This window comes from Leuresthes tenuis, unplaced genomic scaffold, assembly GCF_036924035.1.
Source record: "Leuresthes tenuis unplaced genomic scaffold, fLeuTen1.0.hap1 SCAF_12, whole genome shotgun sequence".
Classification (NCBI taxonomy): Eukaryota; Metazoa; Chordata; class Actinopteri; order Atheriniformes; family Atherinopsidae; genus Leuresthes; species Leuresthes tenuis.
In genome coordinates, this window is record NW_027325366.1 from 16038258 (window position 1) to 16053271 (window position 15014).

General features: G+C 43.6%; 2 protein-coding genes across 2 annotated transcripts in view; both read left to right on the plus strand.

Moving 5' to 3' along the window:
* The first annotated feature begins 10 nt into the window (after positions 1 to 10).
* uchl3 (ubiquitin carboxyl-terminal esterase L3 (ubiquitin thiolesterase)) lies at positions 11 to 6659 on the plus strand. The gene is made up of 9 exons (XM_072396628.1): positions 11 to 169; positions 349 to 360; positions 1118 to 1246; positions 1407 to 1563; positions 1968 to 2053; positions 4023 to 4070; positions 4214 to 4289; positions 4425 to 4483; positions 5881 to 6659. Exons 1-9 carry the CDS (start codon positions 128 to 130, stop codon positions 5968 to 5970), a joined length of 699 nt encoding a protein of 232 aa, XP_072252729.1. The 5' UTR covers positions 11 to 127; the 3' UTR covers positions 5971 to 6659.
* A 1368-nt stretch (positions 6660 to 8027) lies between these two features.
* The window catches only part of lmo7a (LIM domain 7a), a 52698-nt gene continuing 45711 nt past the window's right edge, over positions 8028 to 15014 (plus strand). The window contains 1 exon segment of the mRNA XM_072396629.1: positions 8028 to 8205. Within this exon segment, the coding sequence (XP_072252730.1) occupies positions 8080 to 8205 (126 nt within the window). The 5' untranslated portion in view covers positions 8028 to 8079.

The following is a 15014-nucleotide window of genomic DNA, read 5'->3' on the forward strand; positions in this document are numbered from 1 at the left end:
TCACCCCTGCACGTTAACTTGATGTTAAGGTGGACAGACACGGAAGGGATTTTCAGCTGTCAAGTAGACTTTTTTTAAAATCAGATTTAACTCTCATTTGACAGGAACACAGGAATCGTACTTTAAAATGGACTGTCCACGCTGGCTGCCTCTGGAGTCTAATCCAGAAGTATGTACTCTTTGTTTTTTCAAACCCCAAAAATATTCTACCGAAGCCATTCATTTACAAGCATGTGAGGGCTGGCTAACTTCTAGCTAGCAGAGAACAAAAGCTGAAGTCGATGTTGTTGCTTTACTAATACAGCAGCTGTTTGACTCACGTTTTTCATTTATGTCTTTTCATTTCAGGTCATGACTAAGGTACGTGCTTTTAATTTTTGGTACTATTTTAACATTAAACGGCACAGGAGTTAGCTGCACAGTAGTTAGCTGCAAAGTGGTACACAGAGGCACAGGGCCTGCTCTGCAGCGACGCTACATCAAATGTAACGTTTTTTATTCTTTTTTTTTTTACAAATACAAGGCACAAAGTCATGGCAGAACGTAACTGCACGGAAAATTTGCAATGCCAGTGACAAGAAATGTTTGCCAATTGTGCTGTACTTCGGAAAAGCTGTGACCTTTTCCCAAAACTTTAATGCGTCAAGAAATGATGTCGCTGCTCACATTTTCTTCATAATTTACATGACAATATGTTGTTTAGCTCGCAGTTATGTTTTGCAACTAGTAGATGTTAAGAGCCCAGACTCATACCAAGTTTATTCAGTGTCAGAAGGCTCGTGTATTTGTTGAATGGCAACCATATGTACACATGTTAGATAATTGTAGTAGTTTCTTGTATGTTAAATGTAGGTCCTGTGTCAGAAATATTTGGGAGTGACACCTTTGGATAAATGTTTAGTTTGTTCACATTCATCGATGTCAAGTGTCTTATCAGTGAAATTCTATGGAGGGAGTTTTTTTTTTTTTACTCATTACACATTTCCATAGTGTTTTTGATAGCGGTCAGTTGTCATGATAGTTCTCAGGATTCAGCAACTACACACAATGCATCTTTGATTTAACTTTGTCAGGTTATCTTGTCGTACATGCCAGTTTATTGTCAGCTTGTGTGCAGTTTGTCAGTTGTTTGGGTATGAAGCCAACCTGGCAGTTTGGGGACGTGTACGGACTGGATCCAGAACTTCTCAGCATGGTACCAAGACCTGTCTGTGCAGTGCTGCTTCTCTTCCCAGTCACAGAAAAGGTACCTATCCTTCACTCGCCATCTCATCAACCTTGTTAATTAATTCACAGAACGTTTACATTTTACCTTCGGATGGTTTTTCTACACGATGTTTAATGGGATCGTGTCTGTGCTCCGAGAAATGTTGTTTATGGACTATTTATCTTCTGATCCTGGCCAGTATGAAGCATTTAAGCAAGAGGAAGAGGAGAGACTCAAAAAGCAGCCACAGGAAGTGTCCCCTGATGTCTACTTCATCAAGCAAACCATTGGGAATGCTTGCGGAACAATAGGATTAATTCATGCCGTGGCAAACAACCAGTCAAACCTGGACTTTGGTGAGTATTTACTGTGTGTGCATCATTGTGCACTGAGGAGTAAACATGACAGAAAACTGACACCTCATTTGGTTAGTAATTTCCCTTTGATGTGACAATATCTTTCTTCCGCTGCCCCCTAGCAGCCAGTGTCACTTTTCCTTCTTCACAAAGTAGATTTTTTTATGATCAATGTATATATGTTATTTTTCTTATCATGACTATTCTTGACATCTTTCTCTCAACCATAAAGTTTGAAAATCGGTCTTATTTCAAGTGGGCATTCTAAATTCATGCATCTGCTCAGCAATGAATCTCATTTGTCATGTTCTGCTTTTGTTTTGTTTTTTTGGTGATGTTGATTTGAGGGTAATGGTGGCCGTAGATTCTGTTGCATTACATATGCTGTTGTTCTTTGCCTCTAGAACCCGATTCTCCTCTTCGGAAGTTTCTCGAACAAACATCTAAAATGGCCCCAGAGGAAAGGGCCACTTTCCTGGAAAAAGATGAGGTAAGGAGATGCTGTAGAGAAACTTTGACCAAGAACATGGTAGCAAAGCGATCTGAAATGGCTGCTTGATGGATTTCGCCTTTTTAATTTGTGTGACCGGCGTGTCACAAGTGGAGGCTCCCCCTGATAATCAGCTCAGCCTTAGTTGACGGTAACAGTCTCAGTTGGCCAAATTTTCATTGCTCAGTTAATTTTGGGGTGGAGGGCAGGTTTTTGAACTTTGACATGAACCTTTTGCATATACTTAAAGTTATTGAATCAGAAGCAACTTAATACCTCAATTTTCCTCTTTCTCACTCAAATTCGCATCGTCGTCAGCTGTTGTCTGCCTCTTTGGTCACTGAATTAGCAGCAGAGCAGCGTGATCACGATGTAATGCACCGGTACGAAGTCTCTCTCCGTGTTTCAAGCAGAGACTGACTTCCCTACACAGATGGTAATTCACGTTTGTTTTAAAAATTCCCACGTTTTTTTTTCAGCTGGTACTTTGAAAGAAAGTAAAAATAAGACGTGGGCCAAAATATAAAGTCTCAAAGTCAGTAAATCTAATCGGCAATCAGTGTAATCTATTGTGCACGATCATGTATTAAGTCACTGTGTGAGAGAGAAGAGGCTGATGTGTGAGTGAAGGCAGGGGGCAGCCTGAAAATGGAGTATAGTTAACTACAGGATAAACCATGAGCAAAGTTATAAACAAAAGGTGATTAAACATTTGAAATAGAGCTTGGAAACCAACCAGCAAGGCTGAGCTCAATTCATGGCAGTGGCAACCAGGAACCTGAGTTTGCCACAGTGGGTGCCAGAGGGTACTTGAGATGGAAACTATGTCGTACATAGTGTTATGTAGATAAAGTATATATTGTAGCTGAAAGAATGACGAAGAGCTATTCCACAAACATTCAGTTTATTATAGACCATGAATGGTTACTGTTGGCTGTAACCACCAAAATAAAAATTAATTGATTAAAAAGATGCTGGCACTTGGCCATCCTGCCAGAGGGTGCCACGAGGCCGCCAGAGGGTTCCAGAAGGTACCGGAGGGGGCCATAGGGGGTGCCAGAGGGTAAGGGAACAGCTAATGAATTTACTGACAACCTGTTTGCGGAAAATCAGGATTGGCTTCCACAAACAGCGGCAGCAGTCATGGCAACGCTGTGGCAGCATCTCTGGCACCCTCTGGTAAGTGCCATTGCTGGTTCCCACTGCCACGAATTGAGCTCGCTGTCTCTCATACCAAAGGGTTTTATGGGGCGGCATTAGCAAATTGTTAAGACACAAACAGCGTTTATTTTCATATCGTTTAGAGGCCTTTAGCCGTCTTCCGATGCTCAAAATCTGTTTCGCAAGAGAAAGATGATACAGAGGCCAACTTCAACCAGAAGTCAAGTGTTGATGCTTCAGAAAAATTATAAAATGTTCCAAGCACTGGGATTAAAATCCAAAGAATATTGAGTCATGTCCCACCTCCAAAATAGAAAAAAAAAACATTCACCCAAATCAATCTGTAACTATTTAAGTTAATCCTACTAATTAACAAAAAACGAGTCGACTGAATTAAACGCGTCCCTCTTGTCAGATGTAAAGATGATGCTTTTAAATTTAAACCGTGACGGCGTCATGAGTCTCTCCTCCTGTGACTTTACTACACTGTAAAAAGAGGATGGACAAATGGAATTTAGATAAATCATCTAAGTTAGTGTACAAATGTCAATAACAACGCTCATGTAGCCACATCATGGTGACGCACATCCATCTGCCTCCTGGATAACTGGTGTGAAGTCATGTTGTCGAGCCCCATGGATATATTTACAAGTGACCCCCTTCACGATCAGATTGTTAATCAGCAAACGAGAAAATAATTAATTTCCAACAGCGTAGGAGGTTGTTGTACGTTAGAATAAAAGTTCAAATGACCCTGAAGAACGTCACAATAATAAACCCATCTTTTATTGTCTTTTGCTTCTTTCAGAGTATACGTGTCACGCATGAATCCAGTGCCCAGGAAGGACAGACTGAGGTTTGTTTGAAGCTTTTACCGTAACGTCGCACGTTCTGTGTTAAACATGATGTGCGTCCCAATGTATTAAAGATCATCTGAGCTGTTTTTTGAGGGTTCTTTTGTTTTGTTTTGTTTTGTTTTGGGGTTTTTTTCTTGCACAGGCTCCGAGTTTAGATGAAAAAGTGAACTTGCACTTTATAGCTTTTGTGAATGTCGGAGGACGCTTATACGAACTAGGTGAGTCGACCTCAAAAATACTTGTTTCTATACTATATTGAATATTTTTAGTACGTCACAATGTTTACAGTAATTGACATATATTGTGTTGGCAGACTTTAAACAAACTTTCAAACCTCTTTTCTTCTTACGTAGATGGTCGGAAACCTTTCCCTGTCGTCCATAGAAAAACCTCAGAAGATACTTTCCTCGAGGTAGGACATCATGGATTAGAAGTGGCAAAGTTTGCTCTGTCAGCAGAAACTTGCACCAAAAAAAAGAAAGATTGGTTTGGTGTGAGTTGCAGTTTCTGGAGGCATCAGCCTATACTATATTGCCAAAAGTATTGGCTCAACTGCCTTTACATGCATATGAATTTAAGTGACCTCCCATTCTTAATCCATAGGGTTTAATGTGACGTTGACCCACCCTTTGCAGCTATAACAGCTTCACCTCATATGGGCAAGCTTTCCACAAGGTTTAAGAGTGTTTTATGGGAATTTTTGACCATTCTTCCAGAAGCACATTTGTGAAGTCAGACTGATTTTGGATAAGAAGGCCTGGTTCAAAGTCTCTACTCTAATTCAACCTGAAGGTTTTCTATCGAGTTGGGGTCAGGACCCTGTGCAGGCCAGTGAAATTCTTCCGCGCCAAACTTGCTCATCCATGTCTTTATGGACCTTGCTTTGTGCACTGGTGCGCAGTCATGTTGGAACAGGAAGGGGTCATTCCCAAAATGTTTCCACAAGCTTGGAGCATGAAATTGTCCAAAATCTCTTGGTATGCTAAAGCATTCAGAGTTCCTTTCACTTTGGAACTAAGGGGCCAAGCCCAGCTCCTGAAAACAACCCCACACCATAATCCCCCCTCCACCGAACTTTACACTTGGCACAATGCAGTCAGACAAGTACCGTTCTCCTGGCAACTGCCAAACCCAGACTGATCCATCAAATTGCCAGATGGAGAAGCGTGATTCGTCACTCCAGAGAACGCGTCTCCACTGCTGTAGAGTCCAGTGTCTATGTGCTTTACACCAGTGTTTCCCAATCCTGGACCGCGAGTCACACCGCCCTGCAGGTTTTCCATGTTTCCCTGCTCCAGCACACCTGATTCAAATGAATGGGTCGTCCTCAGCCTTCTGCAGAGCTTAAAGACCTGAGCTCCTGATGTTACGTGGCCTACCACTTTGTGGCTGAGTTGCTGTCGTTCCCAATCGCTTCCACTTTGTTGTAGGACTGTGGAATATATAGCAGTGAGGAAATTTCACAAATTGAACCTGTTGCACAGGTGGCATCCTATCACGGCACCACAGAAATTCACTGAGCTCCTGAAAGCGACCTATTCTTTCACAAATGTTTGTAGCAGCAGTCTGCATGCCTAGGTGCTTGAATTTATACACCTGTGGCCATGGAAGTGATTGGGACACCCGAATTTAATCATTTGGATGGGTGAGTGAATACTTTTGGCAACATAGTGTAGTTCACACCAAAACGAGCGCTGCAGGCCTCCGGGACACACACACACACACACACACACACACACACACACACCTACCTGTGAACTCTTTCCAGAAGGCGGAGCTGCAGTTAATCCTTTTACTCCTGTCTTCCAGGATGCCATAGAGGTCTGTAAGATCTTCATGGCTCGGGACCCTCAGGAGGTTCGTTTCACCATCATCGCCCTCTCCAAAGACTCATACTGAGGAAACTCCTTTGTGACCCCAGAAAGCAAAGTAAACATTACTGCCAAACATTCTAAAGTGCTGAGGATATTATTTTTCTTTTGTTTTTTCAAAACACTAGAGCCTATAATGTACAAAGATAATTGGGGAAAGAAAAAAAGGAATACCAAGTATCAGAATTAAGTGAATTCTAGGGGAATAAGGGGCACTGCTGTGTAACTAAAAGGACTTTTTTTTTTTTTTTTTTTTTTTTTTTTAAAATGACCAAAATCCTCCCAACGTCTCTGCTGTAACATCTCTAATTGTATCACAGCTGAGCTGTCGTACCTTGACGCTGCGTCAAAGGTTTGGTCACTTAGAAGGAAAACGTAACATCACAGGGTGGAGCTACCATCTTCTTTTTTTTTTTCTTTCTTTTTCTCCTCAGACTTCAGTGACGGTAATTATAGCGATCTCCTTTTGACTATCTGTCCAACCACGTAGTCCAGGCGAGCTGAACAAATTAATTTTGCAAGGCTTTAATTACACACTTGGGGGTTTGGCAGTTTACCGCTGCTGGACGCAGCAATTGTGCTTTGAATGGCTTGTCTACAAACGCATCTCCTTTACTGTGATTGAGGCTAATTGAACATGCAAAATATACATCGGTGTGGAACGTGCCTACGGTTTTTGTAATGATTAGAAATTCTGTCAAATAAAGGACAAGTTTAAACACTTTTCAGTGGGTCCTCTCGATTTATTTGTTAAGCCTTTGTCTGGTTGCCTGGTGTTTTTGTTGTTTTATACAAGTTGATCAGGCCTGAACGAAGCTGTTCAATTTGTTTGCAACTAGGAAAATACTCTTAATACTCTCTAATATTCTAAAATTTGTATGCCTACAGATCCTATAAATGGAGAGGGAAAATAATCTACACAAGGTTGTTTTTCTTCCTCATCACGACTTAAATTTTGTTACGTTTGTCTCAGTGAAAAATATATACGCGTGCTAAATATAAATAAATTTCCTTAAATTTCCAGATTCGCTTTTTGTAAAGTGGGGTTTTGTGACAATTGTGCGTTATCAGACCTGCAGTCCAAAGTTAAGGTAGAAATAGAGTAGAAAATATTTTTTCTCATTTTTTTTTTTATGTACAGACGTTGTCCAGTAGGTCGTAATTCTGTTCTATTCGTGGCTTACATGCAGCATATGCATCGTAGAGTTATCAGCGGTTTAGAAATGTGTGCGAAACATTCACACGTTCCTGGCTTGGTCTTAGAAACTGCTTGACGAGCGTTTGAGTAGTTGCGAGAGACTCTGGTTCTGTTTTCATGCCATGCAGTGGCCGCGTGTCACCACCGGGGGGCGCTTTTAGGAAAGGAATTAGCTCTACACGGACAACCGACCTCCCTCAAGTAGAATTTTCACCAGGTGCTCAAAGGTTTTGACATTTTTGTTTGGAGCCCAGCAGTCCACACACCTCATGTTAACTTTTTTGTTTGTCTTTTGTCCAGTGGAACTTTTGTCAGATAGTATCAGTCACTTGACTCTTAGTTAACTCGCACTGGTCATCTCACGCTCTGTCGTGGAAGCAGTGAAAACCTGACATTTAAATAAAGTGTCTGAGTAGCGCAACAACTACGAACCCAGGCAGTTTGTTCACCTGGAAGCCAGTTAACGGACCTGTAAATAGTCCCCGGGCCTCACCCTGGAGACCCCCCCACCTCCCTCGCAGCTCTCCACTTCTTAGTGCCTTACATTTTGGAACACGAGTATCTCTCTTGTCCGTACGAGCTCCGGCTGACTTTGAAGACTCGACGCTTTGAAGGTGGAGTGTGAAACTACTGAAAAGAAACTAACCGCAGGTGTGTCGGATGAAAGAACAGGTAAGCAGCAGCAACAGAGAATGCATCACTGTTACACCTTGCATTCACCCGATTGTGAGATGGTGGGAAAAGAATAATAGGAGGCGTATTTATGTACTTAGGAATGAGTAATGTGACTGAATAAAGCTCACCTGCCCTCTACTTGTACGCGTCGCCCGTTCTGATAGCGATCATTGTGTTTGCGTCTTTTGAGCCGGGCCACTAGGAACAGACTCCAACAGACTCGGCCCGCCCGGTGGAGCACGGATAATACGCTTTTGCTTTGGGATGGAGTGGCGCGAGCAGTCCTCCGTTAGCTGCGACGAAGCCTACTTGGAGGCGCAGAGATGGATCGAGGTGAGTGCAAACTATCTCAAACTTTGCGAACTCTTCAAAGTGCTGCTCAAGTTACAGGTCAGGTGGAAAGGTGTCCTTTTAACAAATGATAACCGGAGGTTATGTCGTGATTGGCTTACACCGAGTTTCATCTTTCAAAACATCCTCTTTTTTTTTTACTGAAAGGCAGCTTTATGGCTGGGCTTTTAACATATGTTTTGGAGGCATGTGTTACCTTTTGACCTCGAGTCTCAGGTAACCAGTGAGATCAGCCTTTTCTTATAGAAACTAGAAATAACTTGGCTTCTCCGTGCCCCCCCTCTTATCTTATCTCAGAGTACACATGCATCGCTTTCACCCTGTTCATCATTACTCCTGTCTGCTGCGTCTTTTGTCGGATCTTGCAGAGACCTGCTCATCGGTCCTTTCATGTTCCGATGGCTTTGAGGCTCCAGTTGCAGAGCAGCTGAGCAAATTCTACATAAGTTGCCTCTGCTTCGCCTCTGTTCCAGCCAAAGTTGGAACCAGACTCACAAAATGACTGGGTTTGGGCTTTTAAATCTGGCTTTTTGACACGCATTGAGTAGATGTTTTAAAAGGTGTTGCATGTCATAGCGCATATGATGACAGATTCTGGATATTTTTGAGCGATGCTTTTCTCTGAGAGCATTTTTTTTTATCCAGTTTGTTCAACAACAACAAAAAAAACTATCCACCAGAAGTTTCAACAGCGGCTTAATTTCATTTCTAAAATGCTGTATTATGTAAAGTTTCCACCCCAACCTCCAGCCAAACTCTGACTCCTTTTTCTCTCCTAACAAGCGGGTCAATTTTTGTCTCGCAAATTCTCTTCCCAGCATGGTGGCGTGGAGCTGCTGCACGGCTGTAACTAAACAAATATTGTTCTAATTTCATGAGGGGTGAATCTGAATGCTTTCGATGTGACATCAGTGTCTCTCACGCGTTCGCACACTGGCCCATTGTGGTGGCTCGGCTTGCGCACTGGGGTGGGGTGGGGGGGCAGGAGGAAAGGGCTGAACGACAAGGTGACGGTAAAGGCCGCGGAGCTGTGGCGTCAAAATAATTTTAAAAAAAGGATCCGTATGAGACTTTTGGCACAGTGGAACAAAAAGAACAACAAGAAACCGCACTCTGGCACGAGGGCAGCGGTTACCCTTGAAAAGAGAGTTTTTATTTTCCCGCAGCTGTTGAATTCTGCCACTGAATGATTAACAAGCTGCCTGGCTTCACAGCATTTTAAACAGAGGCATGTGTGCATGGCGAGGTAGGTGGTGTTGTTAAAAACTAGACTAAATGGTCTGGAGCCTGTCACATGAACACATTCCTGCATTAGCTGCCATGGCTGTGAACATAGGCCCCATCTGAGCTGGTCGGCTGTCAGCACAGGGTGCTGCGCCCTGCGGCCGCAGAGCGCGCTTCTAGAATGGAGACTCCTGTTAATTGAAAGCTGCCAAGTGTGACTATTATGACAATGAGGAACAAGCGGCCGCGTTTATGCAACTTCACAACTTTGAATAGTGATCACAAAGTGAACTGATCTCCAGATTGCTTATTTAATGATACATAATATCATATTTGATCACTACCCCCCGCATAACTTGCCTTGGAGCCAAAACGCATGTTAAAGTCTTCCCTCTGGAGCCGAAACGCGTGCTAAAGTGTCCCCTCTGGAGCCAAAACGCGTGCTAAAGTGTCCCCTCTGGAGCCAAAACGTGTGCTAAAGTGTCCCCTCTGGAGCCGAAACGCATGCTAAAGTGTCCCCTCTGGAGCCAAAACGCATGCTAAAGTGTCCCCTCTGGAGCCAAAACGCATGCTAAAGTGTCCCCTCTGGAGCCAAAACGCGTGCTAAAGTGTCCCCTCTGGATCCGAAACGCGTGCTAAAGTGTCCCCTCTGGAGCCGAAACGCGTGCTAAAGTGTCCCCTCTGGAGCCGAAACGCGTGCTAAAGTGTCCCCTCTGGAGCCAAAACGCGTGCTAAAGTGTCCCCTCTGGAGCCAAAACGCATGCTAAAGTGTCCCCTCTGGAGCCAAAACGCGTGCTAAAGTGTCCCCTCTGGAGCCAAAACGCGTGCTAAAGTGTCCCCTCTGGAGCCAAAACGCGTGCTAAAGTGTCCCCTCTGGAGCCGAAACGCATGCTAAAGTGTCCCCTCTGGAGCCGAAACGCATGCTAAAGTGTCCCCTCTGGAGCCAAAACGCATGCTAAAGTGTCCCCTCTGGAGCCGAAACGCGTGCTAAAGTGTCCCCTCTGGAGCCGAAAACGCGTGCTAAAGTGTCCCCTCTGGAGCCGAAACGCGTGCTAAAGTGTCCCCTCTGGAGCCGAAACGCGTGCTAAAGTGTCCCCTCTGGAGCCGAAACGCGTGCTAAAGTGTCCCCTCTGGAGCCAAAACGCGTGCTAAAGTGTCCCCTCTGGAGCCAAAACGCGTGCTAAAGTGTCCCCTCTGGAGCCGAAAACGCGTGCTAAAGTGTCCCCTCTGGAGCCGAAAACGCGTGCTAAAGTGTCCCCTCTGGAGCCGAAAACGCGTGCTAAAGTGTCCCCTCTGGAGCCGAAAACGCGTGCTAAAGTGTCCCCTCTGGAGCCGAAAACGCGTGCTAAAGTGTCCCCTCTGGAGCCGAAAACGCGTGCTAAAGTGTCCCCTCTGGAGCCGAAAACGCGTGCTAAAGTGTCCCCTCTGGAGCCAAAACGCGTGCTAAAGAGCCCTCTACAGTGGTGAGGACGCAGTAGTGCCCTTTTTTCTTTTCTTTCCGCCCCCTGCCCTTCAAAAAGTCTGTGCACGCCACTGCTGTTGAATAAAAGGAAAAACAGCAACTGTTTACTATGATGAGGTGGTTGGTTGCTACCTGTTAACACCCCCCCCCCCCCCCCCCCCAAAGGGAGGAGATGTACAGCCTGATGGCCTGAGGGACAAAGGAGTTATGCAGAAAGCTATGGAGATACTCTGACTCCTTGTACCAAGGAATCAGCAGCATAAGCAACTACTGAGTTATCTATTTAAAGTCCAGCATCAAAAGTTTGCAAAGAACATCTAAACATGTCATGGCTGATGACTTGCTGCAAGCACAGAGGAGGATTGAGTACGCTTTGTGTTGCGGTTTGTGGAATATTTCTCTGATTTAGGGGGAAAAAAAAGATTAAACCTAGTGCCAACAATTTCTGGAAGCAATCATCATAACAACTCGAAAGAAGCTTAAGATGAAAAGGTCGTGGTTTCTACAAGAGGATAATGATCCTAAGCACCTCAAAACCAAAACCAAAACAAAAATAATAAACTAGCTCAGGAGACACGAGCATAGGAAACTGCTATGTTCTCACACCATCAGAATGCAGACTCCGGTGCCTGCATGACGACGGAAGGATCTCGCAGAGTTAAAACGCCTTTTCCTGGAAGAATGGGCAAACGTCCCCCAGATAGAAAGGAGAAAAAATCTTATTTTTATATAAAAGGATATTTATGAGCTATGATTCTAGCCATAAAGACTCTTACTTAATACTGACCGTGTTCAAAGTTTGCTTTCGAGCTCTTTTTATTTTTTAGACATGCGCCACTGTTCACAGCAGGAAGAAACTTTGACCTGAACTTTGACATGCCACTCTCAAAAAGACATAAAATAAATAAATATCCCATGTCCAGGATACACCATGACACTTTTGTGCCACCTCTTCTGTTTACACTAATTGATTGACATGCTTTTTCTCACAGTGCCTGCAGGTATTATCCAGATGACTGGAAATTCCTCTTGAAGCAGGTTTGGAGCAGAGCTTCACTTCGACTGTCTGCCTGCCTTTTAGGTCGGATAACAACACAGGCTTTAATCTGTGCAAGATTTCAACCCCAGTTTTGATGCTATGGCTTTGTGTGTGTGTGTGTGTGTGTGTGTCTGGATGAGAAGCGTGACTCTGTGTTTCACATTGTCACGAACAAAGCAGATGTTCTAAGGTAACACTATCTGGTGAATTTCCTCAGGTTTTGTTACTAGTCCTGTTGTTGCAGTCATGCAATCCTCAACCCAGTCCAAGCTTCCTTGTTGTTTTGGTGTATGCTGAGGAAACGCTATTTTACACTTTTGGGAGTTATGTTAGAGAGTGCCTATTTAGAATGTAGGAACATGCAGGTTTAAGTCTCATTAGGCTTTTTTTTTTTGTTTGTTTGTTTGCTCCTTATTGTTAATTACCTAGAGAGGAGTGGAATGAAAGCTTTCCTGCTGACCTGAGCTGTGGAAAACTGCTACTCAAGACTTTAACTGAAACATGTTTACCTTTAAAATCAGACTGAACATCATCCACGTTCAGTCTGAGTTCTTAAGTGTCGCTTTTGCTGCAAAGTACTCCCGATAACAGTGGTGAGGCCTGTGGGTTGATCACTGACTTTAGACATCTGAGTTTTTTGTTAGTTTTTTTTTTTCTAAATTTTTAAAATGTATTTCAGTAAGTTAACTGGCCGGTGGTTCGGCAGCCACCACTCCTACCGTCTGAGACTCATGCTGCATTGTTTGCCATACTAGAAGCTTTGAGGCTGGACTGATTGTTGGTCGACTCACTCTGCCCCTATTCTGGGTCTTTTGGACTGTTTGGACAGAATGCAATTAGAACGGAGGCCACGTGCGTTCAGCTGGACTGACATGAAGGAAGCCTTGACTCCACAAGTCATTCACTTAAAGCACACGTCAGCGTACCTCTGTTACTGCATCATGTCAACGGGGACGATGCTGATGGCTGCCACAGTAGTATGTTTTTCTTGAGTCAGAATTTTTCCTGAAATATTTGAATATTGTCCCATTTGCCCTCTGCTGACCCGTATTCGGCACAAACCTCGAAATAAAGCTTTGCCTCAGTGCCCAGCATGAATAAACAGTAACTGTGGTGATGGACCCTCAGATTATTTATGCTCTACCAAGATACCATTCTTGGGTGACTGCAATAACAGTAATTAATTCCACACAAGTATCGGAGCTCTTTCATAACCCGCAATAAACTCCGAGAACCACATTTCTGTCTTTTACTGGAACTTCGCTCCAACTTATCAGCAGCACATTCTTGAGGGGAGCGAAGGTGGGTTTTCAGGAAGGCAAGCTGTTTTTGAAAAGGCCTCCACTCAACAAGCATGTTGTTCACAGCTATGGTCCCACATGGCAGGTTCAACAGGAGAATTAAAAAAAAAAAAAAAAAAAAGCCTCACAGGTTGGATATTTGTGGAGTTAATTCCTCTAATAGAGACATTGGAGGAGAATGGTACTCTGTGACATCTAACTTGGTGCTAGTGTCAAGGTGGATCCCACACTTGGGTTGAGAGATATTATATCTTAATTGCTCTATTCATTCTGATTGGCTGATGTAGGTTTGATAAGAAATTGTGAGGGGCAAATGATACCATCATGGCACGCTTTGGAAATGGCATGAAAGGTGGAATCACTGCTGTTCCGTTTCCTGCTGTATTGTTTATTTGCATGAATGTGAATCCCAGTTGCTGCCCCCACATCTATGGAACAGCAGGGGTCAGGATTTCATCTGCCAAAGGCAGCACCTGACTGATTACACCGCATTGCAATGTTGTTTTTCGCTCCGTGCGAACGTGTGCATGTTTGCCGCTTTGCATGTCAGTCTGTGTTCCTGTTTTTTTTTTTTTTTTTTTGCTTTAAGCATCTGGTTATTGTTATATTTTTGTCAATGGAAAAAGGAGCAGGCCAAGGAGCTCGGCATGTTTTGTACACAAAACGCGTATCTGCCCCCAGTAATGGTTTGATCGCATTGTGCAAATACAAAAAAAAAACAAAAACACAGGCGTGTGAGAACTTTCAATTGAATTCATCATCCTACAGCATGCTCTAATGGTCTTGGAATGATGAGCATTCGAGGCTTTGCCATCTCAGGTTGCCCAGGGTGTGTTGTGAGGTGTAACGCCCATTGTTTGAAAATAATAATAGTGGCTTCCATTCTGTCAAATTGTTGTGGTTTCTCCTGTCCTGTCCATAATGATGCCCTGTACTTATCTTTTCATGTCAGCTTGACGTCTCGGCTTTTGTCCCTTTTCCTTTTCATAGAAACGAGGCCCATCTGACCAATGTGGTTGGTTAGACTTGCCCGACTTGTTTTGCTTTGTGTCTGACTGTGTGCATGTAGGTTTTTGATCACTTACTCTTACAGTGTAATATATGAGCTCATTTGGCCTTTTGGAAATGTAAATTAGATCAAACCCTCATTCAGTCACATTTTTAAAGAGCACGTTTTTACTTTTTAACTCATTCGTCCCTGGTTGAGCAGTGCTTACCCCTCAAGTGAGTTGACAAACCCTTTTACCACCCATGGAGATTGTGTTTCAGAGCTATAAAAGGACCAAAAGATTAAATCTATCTCACATGACTAAACAATGTAACGGCCGAGAAGAACCACAGAGCGACAAAGCCGTTAGCATGCATGAGGATAGCCAAGGTAGAAGAAACCCAGAGAGCAAAACAGATACAAGTCTCCTGTTGTGTGTGATTGCAGCACCTTATTTTTCTTATGTAAGTTGGACTGTTGTAGATGGACCCTGGCTATATCAGCCAAGTGTTTCTAACACTCATCAGGGTTAACATATTAACTTACGTCAGCCATCATAAACTTCTGCTGAACCACTAATGATGGAAGATGCAACAAACTTGGCACTGATGCCGCGCTACGGTCCAAGTTTGTTGCATCTACAGATGTCGGGCCTCTTCAGCCCGTCTTTGCTCTCTCTGAAGAGAAAGTATTCAGATGACCGACGTTACTGCCGCTCCGCGTGTTGACCTTTGATTTATTGGAGGAAATCTCGAATGCCTATGTGATGAAACGGTGCAGAGAGTCCAACCTTTCATCCGGCGCATAAGGTGGTGCCCTGTTTCAGTGTGACAG